Source organism: Protopterus annectens, chromosome 3.part0 (assembly GCF_019279795.1).
Source record: "Protopterus annectens isolate FY-2018-M chromosome 3.part0, PAN1.0, whole genome shotgun sequence".
Classification (NCBI taxonomy): Eukaryota; Metazoa; Chordata; order Ceratodontiformes; family Protopteridae; genus Protopterus; species Protopterus annectens.
In genome coordinates, this window is record NC_056731.1 from 281320877 (window position 1) to 281340619 (window position 19743).

Sequence of the window (19743 nt, forward strand, 5' to 3'; positions counted from 1 at the left end):
CATTCCCTCTCAGACGGGCCTGTCTTCCATCATCCGGCCCCAGGGACAGCCTGCGCCTACGTCCTATATTGTTCCTGTAGATGAACAGGACATTGTTGGTGAGCCCACCTCGGACAGCCCCCCCCCCCCGAGGAGGTTCCTCACAAACGAAGGTGTAAGAGGAGGCACTTGGACTCACCCGAGTCTCTCACAGAAGACACAGACTTGGAGGAAGGGGAAAGTTCCCCAGGTCACCCCGCTGAGGACGTCTCCTTTGGAGACATTATGGAAATGCTTCGTATTAGAGGGGGGTGGTCAGCCCAAAAGCCTTCCTCGTATGAGTCTGTGTTTCTGGAGGCATTCAACGCAGGCCCATCTACCTCTTGGGTGTCCCCTCCCGCCGATCCCCTGGTGGACCTCATAACTACCAGGGCATGGAAGGAGCCGAACACTTTGGAGCCAATACCCAAGAGACTGGACAGGATTCCCAGCCCCCCCCCCCCCACAAACAGAACAGTTTGGAGCAAGGGTGCCCCGGAAGATGCCATGGTGGTGGCGGCTGCCACCAAGAAGGAATTTGCACAGGAGAGTTCCTCGGTACATCCTCCAGACAAGGAGTCTCGGACGATGGACCGCCTCGGGAAGCGGATGTTCGCTTCAGCGACCTTCTGTCAGGTCACTGAACTATATGGCACATGAAATTCGGCTCCAGCGGGACCTAATCAAAGAGTACGCTGGGTCACCCCCAGAGTCCATGTCGGCTGAGGACAAATGGACCTTCTCGGCTCGAATGGCCACTCTTAAGTCTATCACAAACACCTCTATGCAGCTTCTCTCCCATGCCACGGAGGGAGTGGCTAGAGCCAGCGGAGCAGGCATTGTCTTATGACAACAGGCCTGGCTCTGTCTCTGTGACTTTACGGAACCCTTCAAGGCGTCCTTCGTGAACACCCCTTTTGACGGTTCTACGCTTTTCAGCAAAACCGTCCGTGATACGCTACTCCAGAGCGAGAAGGACGGGAAAATGTTGTCTGCCATCGGGATCCGCTTCTCGGCTCCACAGAGGTCCTTCTCCAGGAACCAAAGAGGACACAAGAAGATGTGGTTCCAGAAATCCCAACAATCCCGTTTCGCTTCAGACCCCTCATCCTTCAGAGGCAGAGGAGGGCAGGGTGGACTCCGGCCCAGAGGCAGAGGGGGGCCGAAGAATTTCAGGTCGAGGGAACCCTTTTCCGATCTTCCCGCGCAGCAACCCTGAGGGGTTGTCCAACTGCTCCTCTCTAGAGGCAATCAGGGGGCGCTTTTCAGAACATCTAGCACATTGGGAATCCATTACTACAGATTGCTGGATGCTCCGGATCATATCCAGAGGTTACACAATTCCATTCCTAAGTTCTCCTCCCCGGTCGGGGCTCCTCCCCGATGTTCCACCCAATCAGAGGGAGGTAGCAGCCTTCGAAATAAAAGAGCTACTAAGAAAAAGAGCCATCCAGCACATCCCCCCCCAGGTCAATCTGGATCAGGCTTTTACTCCAGGTTCTTTTTGGTGCCAAAAAAGACGGGGGACTTACGGCCAATTCTCGACCTGTCCACAATGAACCTGTCAGTCGCTAAAGAAAAGTTCCGGATGTTCACCATTCAATCCATTCTCCCACTTTTACAGGAGAACGACTGGATGTGTTCCATAGACCTCAAGGATGCGTACTACCACGTTCTAATGGACAGGTGATCCAGGAGGTTTCTTCGCTTTTGGCTGGGAGCCAGCGATTATCAGTTCAGGGTCCTACCCTTCGGTCTCACCACAGCCCCCAGGGTGTTCACCAAGGTCATGGCAGTTGTAGCGGCCCACCTGAGGCTTCAGGGAATACAGGTTTTTCCTTACCTGGACGGCTGGCTCCTAGCCACCCCCACCAGGCATCTACTATGTTCAGCAAGGGACTATTTCCTACATCCCGCCCACCATCTAGGGATCATGATCAACCACAAGAAATCCTCCCTTCAGCCTACTCAGATCTTGGATTTCATAGGGGCCAGGATAGACACAATTCAGTCCAAAGTTTTTTTGACGACGGACAGACTCCGCAACCTAAACCTCCACGTTTTGGCTCTTCTACAGTCCTCGGCCCCTCCAGCGGAATTAGTCCTGAGGGTTCTGGGGTCCATGGCAGCAGCCATCAACCTGTCACCGCTCGCACGTTTGAATATGAGGATTCTTCAATGGACCTTACAGGTCCAGTGGTCCATCCTGCGACATCCCTTGTCTTCCCTTATTCCCCTCTGCAGGGTTTGCAGGGAATCTCTACTTTGGTGGCTCCATTCCAGGCACCTCCGAGAAGGGTGCCCCTTCTCCATGTCCCCACCCCAAGTCACAGTGACCATGGACGCATCTCGCCTCGGGTGGGGGGGGCATTGCATGGGCAGAACCGTCCAGAGACCTTTTTGCATATCAATGTTCTGGAGATGAGGGCAGTGCTTCTAGCGTTGCAGGCTCTCCATGCCCTTCTTCCTCTAGGGACTGTTGCAATTCAAACAGACAACATGTCAGTGGTCTGGTGCATCAACAAGCAGGAGGAAACCGGATCTTACCCACTTTGCTGAGAGGCCATGAGAGTGTGGGAATGGGCGATATCCACCAACCGCTTTCTCATAGCAATGCACATACCGGGTCAGTCAAACATTCTAGCGGACAAGCTGAGTCGAACTATCCTCTCACCTTACGAGTGGTCTCTGAACCCCTTTGTAGCAAAACAGATCTTCCTGAGATGGGGTCAACCTTGCTACGATCTGTTCGCGTCGCCTTTGAATGCAAAGTGCAGCAAGTTTTTTGCTCTAATTCCCCCACCAGGTGAAACCCCCAGAGACGCTCTGGTTCATGCTTGGCCATCCAGTCTTCTTTATGCTTATCCTCCTCTTCCGTTGATGACAAAATTATTGCAGAAAGCTCGTCGGTTGGGGAGCAGAGTTATCCTCATTGCCCCATTCTGGCCTCGTCAAACCTGGTTCCCATGCCTATGGTCTCATCTAGTGCATCCTCCCTGGATCTTAGATCCCATTCTGGATCTGATTTCTCATCCCTTGGGATTGAAGACCCCCGACCTAGACAACCTCAAGCTCTCAGCTTGGTTGATCCAGTTCCATTAATGGCTAGGACTCCCGGTATCTCATCCTCAGTTAAGGCTATCCTGGTGGCCGCTCATAAGCCGTCTACCAGGAAAGTCTACAAGAGTAAATGGAAGCGTTTTTCTGTCTGGGCAGAGCATAGGAATTTGGATCCTTTTACGGCTCCTATTCCAGCAGTCCTCGACTTTCTATCCCACATTTTTCATCAGGGGGCTAGTTCTTCAACTGTTAAAGTTCAATTGACAGTTATTTCCCACTTCCACATTGGAAACAATTTTGGCCCCCTAGCTTCCTCTAAGATCTGCAAGACCTTCCTGAAAGGTACCTTTCTTTTGAGACCCCCTGTTAAGGATGCAGTTCCTCCATGGGATTTAACCCTATTTCTCCAGGCTCTGACTGGTCCCACTTTTGAGCCTGCAGCTTCGGTCGACTTAAAGTATGTATCTTGGAAAACTGCCTTCCTGGTTGCTATTACCTCAGCTAGAAGGATATCGGAGCTTCAGGCTCTTTGTAGTAAGCCTCCATACATCATTTTTCATAAAGACAGAGTTTCCCTCAGGACTAATCCCTCCTTTCTGCCTAAAGTGGCTTCCGAAGCCAACATCAACCAATCCATCAATCTGCCTGTCTTCTTTCCTAATTATCACAACAAAGGAGAGTATAGATTTCATTGTCTGGATGTTCATAGACAGTTGCGATTTTACTTGCACAGAATGGCTGGTTTTCGAAAATCGGAACAACTCTTTGTCTCATTTGCTAAGTCCTGTTTGGGTAAACCAGTGACAAAGGCAGCCTTAGCTAGGTGGATTTCCCAATGCATTTTTCTCGCATACAGAATCTCTGGTGGACCTGAGCCCATTCGGGTTCGGGCACATTCTACCCATTCTGTGGCTACTTCTGCGGCCTTCTGGTCGAGAGTCCCTTTGGATGACATTTGTTCAGCAGCTACTTGGGCTTCCTCTCATACTTTCATTACACATTATAAATTGGATCTGATATCCAGAGGAAGGGCATCTTTTGGCTCTGCAGTTTTCCGGAATATCCTTCCATGAGGACCTCCCAAGTTGTTGGCAGCTGGGGACTGTCCCCCAGGTTGCTGATCAAATTAAGTTGACTACTTCAGATAAAGAAGTTATGTACTCACCATAATGTTCCATCTGAGTAGGTAACTTCATTTGTCAGCAACCAACCCTCCCTCCGTCCCCCTGACCTGTAGTTAGTCCTTGAAGGATCATTGTGTTTCACTTCCCAGATGACATCAGGTTAGGATGTTCAGGTGTTGTTTCCTTTTGTTATTGTAGTATTCTGTGATACTATGGCAAACTCGATCTGAGGACCAGAGGGAGGTAGCAGGGTATTATGGGTAGGGGAGGAGCTTGGAGCTCGGATCTTTTGCTAGGAAAGCTGCCAGCTCGGATCCGATACCCACAGGTTGCTGACAAATGAAGTTACCTACTCAGATGGAATGTTATGGTGAGTACATAACTTCTTTTTTACCCACTTCTACCTTTTCTTGGATGTCTGCCTGCATCAGGCATAGTCAGAGGAAGAAGTGTAGGACAACCTACTGTCACCCTCCATTGTCTACAGAATCTGCTGATGTCACTTTTGCAATATTCCAAACTCTTGAGATATCTCATCAAATAACTCTGACATCCGTCTGGGGTACCAAAGCCAAAAACCTTCCATAGAGCTATATGTCTGACATATGACCTAAGTCCAGGGGCATAAGGGTACAAAAGCAGATGTATGGGTGTAAATCCACTGACTGTCTCACTGTCAGTCTTAATGCATGCCCGCTTAGGGAATCTGTCTTTCTTTGACTCAGTACTGTTGCTGTTTGCAGTTCTGTTAGATGTTAGCTAGGAGTGGAGAGGGTGATGGTAGGCATTCCCTTTGAGCATCTCCACTCCCAGTGCTTTTTCAGATTGGGCAGAGCATGATTATAAAAATATGATGTCAGTCTTTTGTTCCCAAAACTTAAGAACCCAACTTTTGTTGCTCAAATCATATTTGGAAATGCACCATTTAAAGTGCATTGCCCAAGTTTAGATGGCAGATGTGTTTACCCCTGATGTCCCACCCATTCATAAGAACATTTTTAAAAGGCCTAGGCCTGAAAGTACTGCTGCCCAAATAGACTCATACATACCCATTGAGGCCTTAGAACCTGTGGTACACCTAACAACAACTCCGACTCCTGTTACCCCGACCCTGCTGGAGCCTGGTATGGCATCTGAGATTTGCAGATCTGAAACAACTGTGGTTACTGATGATGCTGAGAAGGGGGATCCCTGTATTATATATTTGAAAGGTACCAAAGGGCATTCCACTGATTCTTGTTAGTGAAGAAATCCCAGGAGCTGTCATCAAAGTGCATCAGGGTCAGAGCCTCTCTGATTAGTAAAAGTAGATATAACACCGAAGAAAAAGAAGCAGCCAAAAACATTTTGTCCTCCAGATATCCTAGGAAAAGGAGTGGATGGACATCTTTCAGGGCTTAATTAAAGCTGTTAATGGCACTCACTCCTCCCTCTGTCCTTCTCAGGGCCTACCTCGATGTCGGCTTCTATTACCACTCTGCAAAGAAAGGCCTGAAGAAACCTTTTCTGAAGGGGAAGAGGATGAATTGGATTCTTATTTATTTATTTATTTATTTATTTATTTTACATTTCTTGACCGGGCTAGTCTGGCTGGATACATGTCCATTTTCAGCAGAGGCCCGAGGAGAAAAGCTCCACTATATACTAGTAACTTACAATAAACAAAAAATATACAAAACATATAAGCAAATAAAGGAACATTATCATGTAGTATAGTAACAATGCAGAGGCAGTTTAACAAGAACTAAACAATAGTGAGGAATCATTATCCCATAATATTTGCAAGAGTAGGACTGCTAAAAAATGAAGAAGAGAGAAAATAGTAACACATAAAGAGTCTATAAATATTTACACCATTAACAAATTAGGATAAAACATGTTGTGCCGGGGCACTAGTTTTAGGATAGAGATTTGCACAGAAGTGATCAGCATCTATGTTAAATAAAAGGAGAGATGACAGGTTGCAGTGATATATCAAGTATAAGGAGAATAGATAGTATAGGAAAATTAATAAGCAGGTGGGTCACTAGGTGCACTACACTGGAGGGATAGAAGTAGTGATAGAGGCAAGTAGAAGTGAATGGAGAGGACTGTAGAGAGGGATTGTTTGCTGAGCTCAGTCAGGATTAGAGCAGGGGCATAACCAGTGGGATTGAAAATAGTTTCTTAGTTGTTTTTTGAAAAGGTGAGATGAGCCTAAAGTGGTCAGTTCTATGGGAAGTTTATTCCAGTATGAGCCAACAGCATTAGCAAATAAGGAGTCACCTGCTTTATTATGAGATTTGAGAGTAGCTACTAGAAGTTTGCTGGCTGAGCGAAGGGAAGTAAGATTTTTGTATGGGGCAATGAGGTTATTAAGTATGGGTGTATTAGAGGGGTAATGGAGAATTTTATAAATAATGACTAATTGATGTAGGAGAATTAGATTTTGACGTTCAAGCCAGTTAAGGTTTTTGAGATTAAGACAATGGTGAGTACGGAATGGGGAACCTGTGGCAAACCTGGCAATACTATGGTAGGCTGTGGCAAGTTTCTGAAGGTTAGCTTTTGAAATGTTGATACTGTAGAGATGAGATGAGTTTGGGCAAGAGACACTCTGGTGGTTGCAGTAAGAAAGGGCTTAAGTTTATAGAGGGCACCTATCTTTTTATTAACAGCCTTGATGGTTAGATCAATGTGGCAGTCAAAGTTTAGTTGATTGTCTATAGTAACGCCTAGTAGTTTAGTGGAACAATCAGGTTTAATGATAGTGCCATTGCCAGACGCAATGGAAAAGGAGATTGGGGCAGATTTAAGGGTTGGGGTGAAAAGTAGTAATTTGTTTTTTTTTTGGGATTAAGGAGGAGACAGATATGTTGGAACCATTTTTCTGCTGCCGTAAAGACTTTTTGGGTGGAAGAGTGAAGTTCTTCTGGAGATAAAGCAGAACAGATGAGAGTTGAATCATCAGCATACTGAATACAAGTGGATGTCGGGAGTGAAGTAGACAGGTTATTTATAAATATGGAGAAGAGGAGGAGACCTAAGATGGATCCTTGAGGGACACCGATAGTGACTGGGAACTGAGAGGATATATGGCTGTCCCAGAGGACTGCTTGTTTTCTATCTTTCAAATAAGAGTCAAACCACTGTAATGCCAAAGAGTCAAGTGAGAGAGATTTCAAAGTATCTAGGAGAAGTTGATGGTTGACCATATCAAAGGCTTTTGAGAGGTCCAGGAATAAGGCAGAGGAGAAAAGGTTGTTATTGCGATTTTTGTTGATCATGTCTGTGAAGGAGAGAATGGCAGTGGAAGTACTATGGTAGGGCCTAAAACCATGTTGGGAGTCTACGAGTAGGCTATTTTGCAAAAGATGATGTAAGAGTTGATGGTGTGTACAACGTTCCATAATTTTAGATAGTGGAGATAGTAGGGCTATAGGCTGGAAATTAGAAAGTTCATTAGTGTTACCTCCTTTATGCAGAGGAATGATATGGGAGACTTTCCAGCAGGATGGAATAGTAGATTTGGTTATTGTTCTGTTAATTAAGATGGAGACTGGGTAATCTAGTTCTGCTGCTGCTAGATGCAGATATTCAGCTGGTAGTTTGTCGGCTGAAGGGGTGCATGGTTTAAGTTTAGAGAGTAACTTACGTATGTGGGTTGTGGAGACTGTACTAAATTTTAGAGTGGAGGTGTTATTTTGAGGGGAGGTCTTTTGAAGGGAAGGGAGGGGAGTCATGGTGTTTGCTAGAGAGGTGACTGTTTCAGAGAAGAAGTTGTTGAATGTATTGGCTATTATATTGGGTGGGGTCTGAGCTAAGATAGCTAGTGTAGGTGTTTTGGTATTCCCTGGATGGAGCAGTTTATTGATTCCTGACCAGAATTTTTTGGGGTTGTGATTTTGGGTTTGTTGATATTGAAGGTAATAATTTTTTTTATCAAGATTTGATAAGTTCTGAAGTAGAACGATCCCATCTGCTGTGTTCTACTTCAGAACTTATTCTGATCAACACTCCTTGCCATAGTCATCACAGATCCATTTCTCCAGGTCAGGTGAGCTCTGATGATGAGGAGGATGCCCTTTCCCCTGATTCCACAGTGGTGGAAGCTTCATTTGGGGAAACTGTTATCAGTATGATGAATGGAAACCCAAATAAATCTCTGATATTCAACAAAGGTACTATAGCCTTCTGCAGGTGCATTCCCCACTCCACACTTGTACTGTCTGTTCTAGAGTCCATCCTGGATGCCTTTGCATTCACTTCCACTGCACGGCACTTCCAGCCACCAGCTCCTTAAAGGCCTGATAGATTCTACAGTGACCCCGAGGAATTAAAATTCCTGTGCAAAAATCCTGTGGCAGACCCATCTGTCTTTTCCTTTTCTACTGACAAATGCTCTAAGTTGCAGCCTTATGCAAATGCTGTCCCTTCTGATATGGACAGGGGAGAGGTACCTTTATATCTTCCCTCAACTGCCTCTTCTTCCCTAGGTCTTACTAAATATACAAAAGGGATGTCCAAAAATCCAACTGGTGGCTCCCTTTTTGGCCAAAACAGCATTGATTTCTCTATATCCTCCATTTAGCCAAGGCCATCACCAGAAACCTCTGTCCATAGTGGACTTGCTCACACAGCAGATGGGATCGTTCTACTTCAGAACTTACCGTCCCTCAAACTTACATTATGGATAGTACGATTCTAATCTCTTTTAGATACCACTTCTCTGGGGTTGTGCTGAAAGTTCTCCAGGAGGCAAGGAAACCTTCTACCAAAAAATCTTACATTCCCAAATGGAAAAGATTTTCTATATGCTGTCTGAAAAACAGTACCAATTTCAAGCTAAATCCTCACTGGTCCTCTCCTACTGTGTGAACTACTAAAATCTGGCCTAACATATCCTTTGATTAAAGCACACATTTCAGCTATTTCTGCTTGTTTACCTCTGGATCCCCCTCTTCTGGTAAGACCAGAAGTTAAAGGACATAATAAAGTTGCGTAAGGACATACCATAATAGTAGATGTCATATTGATCACTGTTGCAGTATTCCTTCCCTCCCTTCCTTCCATTGTTTTCTTTGTTCTTCTCCCTTTTCTGGTGTTGGACCACAGGGCATCACTGTCTTTCTGCCTCTACCCTCTTAGCTGACTAGTTTAATTTGCCTCTTCAGGCTTACTAGCTTGGAGATAGTTTGAAGATTTAAGCTCATACATCTGCTTCTGTATCATTATGCCTGCTGGTTTGGGTCATACATTAGACATATAGCTCTGTGGAAGGTTTTAGCTTTGATGCTGTGCCCGGACATCACACTTACTGGGTCTTTTCATCCTACCTCATCAGGACAGCCAGTCTGGTCAAGCCTCAAGACTGTCTTTATTCTGGAGACTGCTGACACTTCTGAATACTTTTCTGAACCTCCAACCAAAAAGCCCCTTTGGAAATAGATATGTAAAAGGAGACACCTAGACTCTCCACAGGTGTCATTAACTGAAGATGCTGACCTTGATGAAGGGGAAGGGTCCCCCAAATTACCCCTTGTGGACATTTCATTTGGAGAGATACTTGAACTTTTAAAATGGAAAGCAGGTTGGTCTTCTGCCCCCCCCCCCCCCCCCAAAAGAAGTCAGTGTTCCTTGAGGCTTTTGGAGCCAATCCATGTACAACTTGAGTAGTCTCCCTGGCGGATGAAATGGTTGACCCCCATCTCCTGCTGGGTTTGGAAGGATCCATGTCACACAACCCATCCCCTAATGCCTGGTCAAGTATCTCATTGCACCAAAAAATGGGAATAATTGGAGCAAGGATCCTCCTGTGGATGCTGTGGTGGTTGCAGCAGCCACTAGAAAAGACCTGTAATGTTCATCCTCCTAACAGGGAATCTAGGGCTTTGGATAGACTCAGGAATTGTGTTTATGTGTCAGTGACCTTTGCCCTTAGGTCTCTGAATTGTTTGGCACATGTTACAGGATTTCAGAGGGAATTGATTAAGCAGTTTTCCAATACCCTGCTTGGGTCCGTGTCTGAAGAGGATAAGAAAACAGTTTCTTCACAACTGGCCACCCTCCAGTCTTTATCCAGTGCTTTAGATTGATCTCTCATGCCTCAGAGGAAGTTGCTAGAGTGGTGGGGTCAGGATTAACCATTAGAAGGCTTGCCTTGGATGCTCCTGTGTGACTTTGCAGAGCCTTCATGTCTTCATGTATCAATGCCAGTTTTGATGGGATCCACCTTAGTTGGCCCTAAAGTGAACTTCCCTCTCCAGGAGTAAGCAAGATGGGACGACTCTTTCTGCCATGGGAATATATTTTTCTACCACCTCAGAGGACCTTCTCCCAGAACCAGAGAGGTGGTAGAAAATTGTGGTTTAGAAAGTTGTAAGGTACTTCCCAAGACTCCTATGGAGAAAGATCCCCTCACAGAAGAGGAGAGAACTCTAATGGTAGGTGCCACCTTCATGGCAGAGGTGGCCCGCAACACCAGGTCTTCAGAGACCCTTTCTCAGAGAAGCCTTATCAGCATCTCTGAAGGGTTACCTGTCTGCTGCACTGTGGAGGCAGTTGGAGACACCTATCCCTGAACCGACAAGCCTGGATAGCCATTACTAAAGATTCTTGGGTGCAGAATAGTCTGTCCAGAGGTTATTACATACCACTTTCCCCTTTTCCCCAACATGCACCAAAAGAATTACCTATGTTCCACCCAGTCAGAGGAAAGCTAAAGCTACATAAATAGAAAAACTGCTCGACAAGAGAGTCCTCCAACGTGTACCACCAGAACAACAAGGATCCAAAACTTATTTGAGATTCTTAGTGTCAAAGATGACCAGAGACCTAAAACCAGTTTTGAATCTCAGCAATCTAAATCCACGTGTGAATCACTCAAAAGTTCCAGATGGTCACGGTTCAGTCCATCCTGCCTCTTTTAAGAAAGGACAATTCTACACCTAATGATAACTCCAATCACACTATAAATTTAACCCAAGCAATCTCTGACAGCACACACCTCAACAAAAACATCCCTCCTCCTCTCTATTACAACTGTATAAGAACAATGTTAGCCACTTTCTCCCTGCAGTCTGTACCGACCTCTGTTATATGCAAACTTCTCGCTAAACTAAAACCTTGTTCTCTCTCTGCTGACAATTTCTCACCACAAACCCTATAGCCTACCCAGTTAGTATTCTTATCAATAAGTCTGTCTCTGAATCTAGTATTCCTAACCTCTGGAAAAAATCCATCATCATTCCTTTACATAAAGGCAGAAAAAGCAGTGACTTATCCAACTAAAAACCCATTTCTATCCTATCCCCTCTTTCTAAAATAATTGAAAAGTGCATACACTTACAACTGATGGAATTTCTCTTAAATAACTATCACCTTTCTCCCACCCAACATGGTTTTCGGCTTGCTCATAGTACCACCACAGTATTACTGTCCTTCTCTGATGATGCTGTGAATAAAGCTATGGACACAGGCCTGTTTACCTCAGTAATCCTACTTGACCTATAAAAGGCCTTTGATAGTGACTTATCAAAAGGCTTTGATACAGTGTCACATCAGAAGCTTTTATAACATCTGTCTACACTAGGATGCTCTCAAACCACACAAAAATGGTTCATCAGTTACCTAACCTACAGACAACAATGTGTCAGGTGGCAAACTAGTATATCTGTATACCAGGGAAATTGTACCAGAGTCCCACAAGGATCCATTCTTCCAATAACCCCAACACCTCTTAAAAATCACACAGGAAGCATTCACCTCTATCAAAACCTGGTTAAACAATGCTCATCTACTATTAAACCCTAATAAAACTAAGCTTCTACTTCTTCTTTCAGCTTTTCCCGGTTAGGGGTCACCACAGTGGATCATCTGTCCGCTCATAATTGGCAGTGGTGTTTTATGGTGTCGAGTTGCCAGCCTGGCGCCCAACCTTCCACAGAAGGCACACACACATGCACACACTCACACCTAGGGCCAATTTAGTGTGTCCAATCCACCTACTGCATGTCTTTGGGATGTGGGAGGAAACCGGAGCACCTGGAGGAAACCCACGTGACCACAGGGAGGATATGCAGACTCCACACAGAAGGCACCCGAGCTGAGAATCGAACCAGAGAACCTCTTGCTGTGAGGTGGCAACGCTAACCGCTGCACCACCGTGGCCACAAGCTTCTACTGTTCTCTCCAAAGCCATTCACATATGACTTCAAACTTTTTTTCACAAAATAAAACCGAAAGTGAAATAGTAACCTAGGCTAAATTACAAGGTACAATTATTGACAATAAACTCACCTTTGAAGAACATATACTAAATTCAGTTAAAAAACTCACATCAAACTTGGCAAACTCTACAGACATGAACAGTTCATGGATACTTCACCCAAAACAAGATTTGCAAATACCCTTCTACTTCCTTCCCTCCTCTATGGGACCCCTATACTTACTAACCTCCATATATCCCTAAAGAATAAACTCCAAGCTTGCTGTCATAAAATTGCCAAATTTGCGACTGGTTTACCCAGCCGTGCTCACCATTGTTTTGCCCTCAACAATCTAAACTGGTTAGAATTCCTCCACTACCTGACTTACGTTCAGCTGTCCTTCACTCACAAACTAATCTATAAACCTGACAACTCCCCTGCCTTAAAGTCTATCTGACATCCTTATATCCCACTTAGAAATCTCCACTCAGCCAACAAACAACTATTAAAATTACAGACCAACTAAGAGTCAGACACAGCCTCTACTCCTATGCCATAGTTAAACTTTGGAATGCCTTTCCTCCCAATATCTCTGCTATTGAATCTCGTAAGTTCTTCAAACTCAGTCTAAATAACATTACCTAAACTCTCATATTTGCCCATGCTCCTGAATAATCTATGATATTTAATACATCTCCATCCAGCTCCCACTCTCCACCCTCTTTAAACCCTTCCTTTTAACTATCATCTGCAACTGTTCTCGACCCGATCTTTTCATAACTCCTGTCATAACAATATACTGTCACTCTGCATTTATTCTGTAGTTCATCCTTCCATAACTTCAACCTAAGCTGCTCCCTATCCTTCATCACATACTTTTTTCATACACAACCCTCTGTCTACACCTTCACCAAACACTTCATATTTTCTGTCGTATACAAGTGCCCAATTATAATCACTGCCTAACACATCATATTAACTTCCTACTTACCCCACATCCCATTCATTTCCCTAACGTCTTTACTTTCTCTGCTCCCACTAACCCCCTATAGTTAGTCTACATACTCTATCCCTCAACTTCTCTGCCGCAAATTTCCACACAAAACAAATAGATTCTTTCCTAACTAACACAGTATAATGTAATACAAGCAGATTGTTAAATACCATGTAATGTACCACAAGATGAATTTTGCTTGCATGTTAATAATGATGTAAATTTTCATTACTGAGCAATATTGTTAAAAAATATCTATATATATATATATATATATATATATATATATATATATATATATATATATATATATGGATCTAGGACTCTCCATCAAACACACATTTCACCAAAACACTTTTGCTAAAGTGTATTTATCGAAACTGCACTTTCGCAAAAAAAAATCATAATATTAAAAAATAAAAGACTACTCATGTTTATGGAGGGGGGCAAGCCCCCCCTGCACCCCCTACTTTAATATTCTCACTCCAAGATCGCACTACAGAGGGGAAAAGGGAATATTCCCTTATCCCCACTGTACCACAATCTAAGCAACAGTTTGTTTAGTTGTACAATCGACACCACATGTTGATGTACAACTAAACCTATATGCAAACAACTGTTTGCTTACTTACCTTCTGGCAAAAGTGCATTTTCGATAAAATGCACTTTTGCAAATTTGAGTTCGCCCTTTTTTTTTTTTTTTGCATCATTCCTGGACACAGATGAGGTATTTTTTAACCTATTATTGTGTATCTCTGTTTGCCTGTACTTTTACTGTTGGAGCTTTTTTTCCAGGGCCTCTGCTGAAGATGGGTTCCTGACCCAGTCAGACTTTCCCAGTCACCAAATGTCAATAAATAAATGTGCTCTATAGATCTCCAGGATGCTTACTATCATAACAAAACACACCGGTGCTATCTGCAGTGTCTATGTTTCTGGCTGGGAGCCAGTCACCAGTTCAGAATACTGTCCTTTGGTCTCACCATACCCCCCAGGGTGCTCACCAAATGCATGGCAGTGATTGCAGCTCACTGGAGACTGCAAGTATTCCAGGTGTTGCCATATCAAGATGACTCGCTCCTATCTGCTCCCAACAAGCCTCTACTAATTCAAGCCAGGGATCTCTTGTTCCATCTTTATTCCCAGCTGAGCATTACTATAAATCTCTCCAAATCTGAACTTTTCCATCTTTTTCCAAAGTCAAATAAGGCATAGCATTGACAAAAGTGACTTTAGCCAGATGGTCACAGATTGCATTACTTTTGTTTTTACAGGAGCAGTGGCCTGTCATTATCCAAACATCCTGAAGTACAGTCCACCTAGTCTGTGGATACATCATCCACTATGGTCCAGTGTTCATACCTTTATAGCTTATTACAAATTGCATATTATTATCAAGAAATAGGCAGCGTTAGGCTCTGTGGTACTCTGGAAGCCTACCCAAGATTACTCTAGCTGGGGATTTTGTTCCATCAGTTGAGGAACATATGAAAAAAGACATAAGATATTATGGTTATGTACTTACCATAACTCTGCATCAGTGTTTCTTTTTTTCATCCTTCCTCAACTTCTCACTCACCTTTCACACTTACTTTTTGTCGGGATCCTGGTATGACCTGAGGCATATTCCTGATTAGTTTCTGATGTGTGGGCAACAGAGTTCTCCTTCTCTGATTCTCCCCGTTTCCCATCTTTCCCCCGTGTTCTTTACTTAAGAGATTACTATTGGTTGGTTTTCCCTTTTATGTTATGATTAACTAAGTAGAGGGCAAACTCAATCTGAGTTTGAGCTATGGAGCCCAAAGTATGTAGAGTGGCTGAGGGTAGATCCATGGTCAGATCAGAGATCCATCAGTTGAGAAAGGATGAAAACTGACGCCAAAAACACAAAAGTTATGGTGAGTGTATAACTATAATTTTATCCAAGCCTGAAATTAAAGGTGAAAGAATTCAACTAAGGAATTCTGGCAAAGACAACAGTTATTTTTGTCCTTTAGTCCTTTATTCTGGTGAAACAAGGCAGACCAGTGAACAATGAAACATTTTCCAAATGGTTGAAAAAGTGCTGTTTATTTTGTCAGAAAAGACAAGATCAATCCTTGCAAGGGTAGGTCACGCATTCTGTGATGATTATTGCTATATTAGCAGTTTTCTTCAAAAGTATGCCTGCGGAAAGCATTTGTGAGGCAGCTTCTTTGTCCTGTACCCATGCCTTTTTCTAGTCATACAAATTAGACAAACAATTCAGGATTTGGGCAGGTTTTGGCACTGTTATCCAGGAACTGGGCATGTTTTCAAACTGCTATCCTGTAGGGCCTACTGTAGTACCTGTGGCAGCCTTTGAGGTGACCTGAAGAGGTTTGTTTTCCAGTCCAGATTTCTCATTGCTTTGATAACCTTACCATATGTATTGACTTATTCTGCAGTAAACATAGTACGGTTGTGTGAGTACAGTCATTGTAATAATATATGTGCAGGTAGGATCACTGTTGTAATACCATCTTCCATTTGCTCCCTTTCTGTGCTATGGGGTGGTGAATAGTATGTGAAGATGTTTATTTCATTCATGCACATGCTGTAATCTAAAGGATCTGCATTTACAATTCTTTCTGTCTTAAAATCTTCCCATGAGATGCTTAAAGAAGAGCACAATCCTCCTGGTCTTCACTAGTAATAAATAAATATAGATGATGGAAACTGACTACCCTTTGCAGAGGGGGGGCATTATCTGCTTCAAACAATAGAAAAGTGTGTTGCAGTTATACTTGATTAATATCTTTCATAAAGGATTTTTTTTTTATTAAGGGTTTTGGAAAATTAGACTAGATGAAGTCAGCTTGAAGCTTTGCAAATTGATGATCTCCCTACAATGTAATGCTGCAGATTGCTTACCACCAAAGGGGCTAAAGCTTTTCCGGGTTCTTGGTAGTCATAAAAAAGGCAAGTAGCAGAGACCATTTCTGGATCTTTCTTGTATTAATCAGTAAATAGCTACTAAAGTTCAGAATTATAGCTCTCAAAAATGTTCTTCCAGGTTTGGAATGCAGAATTCATTTGTTAGCACTCTGGGCTTGAAAAATGCCAAGTCTTCTTAACAAGATGTACATTAATTTTTAAGTAGCAATCTTTCACACAACCCCTGGCATGTTTACAAAGTGCTTAGCTACAATGTTTGCTCTCCGAGGATTCTGAAGAATGTCTGAACGTCTGAGTATTAAACTCATAGCAGGGGTCTGTGAAAATAGGAACTTCTACTTTCCGGATTAGAAGGTCTCTCAAACTTGATACCATAATGACCCAATGAAACTATGTACAAGCTTAGTACACTTATTTAATAGTGTATGTACCCTTAAAGTTATCCTTACTGTATATATGTGAGGAACAAGCAAAATGCGAAGGCCAGAATCATAGCACTATGCTTGAATTGTAGCAGATAAGAAATATGCTGTAGAGATAAATAGATTAGTAACCCAAATGCAGATATTTTGCAGAAATCTGCTTCATGTAATGGACCTTTTCAAAAAATGTGGGTTTACTAGTAAATCAAGTCTTTCCTTTGTGCATTAGTCAGGCATGTTCTCAGTAGACTGGGAGATTATTCTTCTGTGCATTGCCCTGATATACCAACTGCTGCCAAAGTTTAGGACATGGGTTATTCTTGTGATTCTGGTGTCTGACAAAGTGTCTAGTCCCTTAGCCATTTGAGTCTTGACCTTTTCAGAGACTGATCCAAAGGCTAGGGTTTTTTTTGGCATGGCATGCTAGTGTCCTCCTAAAAGATTGGCTGTTGAATTAGTGCCTTTTCAGGTAGCATATCTTCTTAAGAGATATCAGAGGAGGTTGCAAAGAAAACATCCATTCATGCCACTGCAAGATTGAGTGGAAAAAGATCTGCATCTGACCTTGGAGATAGCCTTGTCCTCATTCTTAACATTCTTTTAAGTCTCTAGACCGTTTTTTTTAATTTAGGTCATTCAGAGAACATAGTTCGACATTTAAAGGAGTATCACAAGACTGGATGAAGACAAAATTCTGACCAAGCCTAGACTGATTAATTAAATTTTGAAAGGAATTCTTCTGCCTAGCGTCTGTTGATGATCCGTCTCCACCTTGGGACCTGAATTTCATTTTCAGTGTTTTGTCCTGTTTGCCTTTCAAGGTATCTAGTTTGGCTAAGTTGAGGTTAATATCCTAAACTGGTACTCTTTTTTTTTTTTTATGACCATCATCTCTGCTATGTGAGCAGGGAATGAACTTTGAGATTCTGAGCAAGGATTTGTGAGAATAATTTATTAATGTACAAATTACAACCACCAGTTTCACTCTGACTTTGAGAAAGCCATTTAAAACCCACCTAGTGCTCTATGGTCACCTATAGAGCAGGCTTTTCTGCGTAGTCTGCCTTAACCAAGTTAACAACAAATGGGTGGAAGGTGCTTAGTGACACAAGAAAGCCTTCAGACTATGATCAATAACGTTTTAACATTCAGAGATTGTATGACTTATTTTACGTGTGTGCTTATATCGCTGTGTCAGAGCATTTGTTTCTTAGATAAAATTGGTTGTTAGCTGTGACACTCATTCTAGATATCATGATCTGATTTAACTCTTTCAACTTCTGAGATTTCTTGAGTTTTGACACCTTTGAATTTCCTTAATTCAGTTGTTAACAAGATTTTTTTTTCTTTTCTTTGTACACACTATGGATTTTTCATATAGTTGACTGTTAATGTAGCCAGACAGTAACAACTGAAAAGATTTGTTTTAATTACTTTTAACCCATTAACTTAATTTTATTCAATCTTTATTTTAGCCCTGAAAATCCAGCAAACATTATAATCAATGTGGAAGAAGTTCCCAATGAGAAGTGTACAGATGGAGAAACTTCATTATAGTTCTGCATAAATGGAGGACTTATTTTCTATTTGTGTTCTGGAAGCCACTACTTTGTGACTACACCTCAGACATTTTTATCTGGTATATTTTGTGTGTGCGTGTGTATAATGTCAGTCAGTGTACCTAATCAAAAACAACATTTTAGCCATATTAGTAGAGATGAAACTGAATAGTATTTCAGTGCATTAATATTTGAATACATCTATACGTGTGTGCATATATGAATGTACACAAATTGTTTAAATTTAGTGCATATAAATGCCCTCATGTATATATGTCTGTATGCATACAGAGGTTTTTAATATACTTGCGCACGTGTGAGTGTCTGTGTGTGTGTGTGTCTTCATTTTATATACATGTGGTATGTGCACTTGCAGATTTACCCTGACCTTTATTAAAATTTTAAATTTTTTCGTAAGTAGTGCACTTTGACCCAAAGACTGTCCTTAGAACAGTGGCCGAGTTAATATATGCCGTACATTTTTCTGTACAGTAGCAAAAAAATGTTCATGCTTCTTATGCTGTGTGAATAACCTTCAGAAGATACGTTCGCCCTTTACAGATTCAGAGGGCAAATGCTAGTGAGAAAAATTATTAGGCTCTTTTCTTCCATTGTTTTGTTTCTGTGAGTTATCTTCTAGACTAATTCACCCTGGAGGTAATATTATGCACACACATATATGTGTGTATACTCATACACACACAAGAACTGAATTCAAAAATGCGTGACTTTAGATACTTCTGCATTTAAGTCATGCATATAAGCATGTCTCTAATGTATATTTATGTGGCAAGTGCATATATGATCCATATGTAATCTTTGTAATGACCACCTTTTATCATCATGTACTCACCAAACAGTTTTCCTGATGAGGTCTTTACTTGATCTTTGGATGTCTCATTCTTTTTTGACAGCTCAGTCACCAGTCTGATTTTTATCCTGCTCAGCATACTAAGAACAAAATTCAGTCCTGAACTTGGCAAAAATGTTTTTATCATTTTTATTATTTTTTTTCAAAATAGTACATTTTAACCTCACTTTTATCAATCACACACTTCCCCCTACCCCCAGTAGTGTGAACTTTAAAAGCAACATTTTAAAAGAACTTGCTGAATGCGTGTAGTGTTCTGGCTTACAACATCACCCCTATAAATCTGTGTTTGTATTCCTAACCCAGTCAAGTGACTGCCTTTGTAAGAAGGCCACCAATATAGGCTTAAAAAGTAGGTGTAGAAGGAGGAAGTACTTCCTCATCTGGTCTGAGTCACTGGAGAATCGGCTTAAAAAGAACTTGCAAATCCAATCCCAGGAGTCTGGCTAAGATTCTCATACTTCCCCCTCCCCTCACTCAACCTCCTATAGTTGACTTTTTTTCAGAAAGGAGCAGTATACAAAACAACCTTTCTTCAGCAAAGACCCTCACAAAAGTGCCAGTGGTCTTATTAGTCATGTGACAGACTTCCC

At 42.5% G+C, this 19743-nt stretch overlaps 1 protein-coding gene across 1 annotated transcript in view; it reads left to right on the forward strand.

The window, feature by feature from the left end:
* SLC4A7 (solute carrier family 4 member 7) overlaps window positions 1-19289 on the forward strand; it is a 1497737-nt gene extending 1478448 nt beyond the window's left edge. The window contains exon 26 of the mRNA XM_044064760.1: window positions 18196-19289. Within this exon, the coding sequence (XP_043920695.1) occupies window positions 18196-18277 (82 nt within the window). The 3' untranslated portion in view covers window positions 18278-19289. The remainder of the gene's footprint in view (window positions 1-18195) is intronic.
* The last annotated feature ends 454 nt before the right edge of the window (window positions 19290-19743 follow it).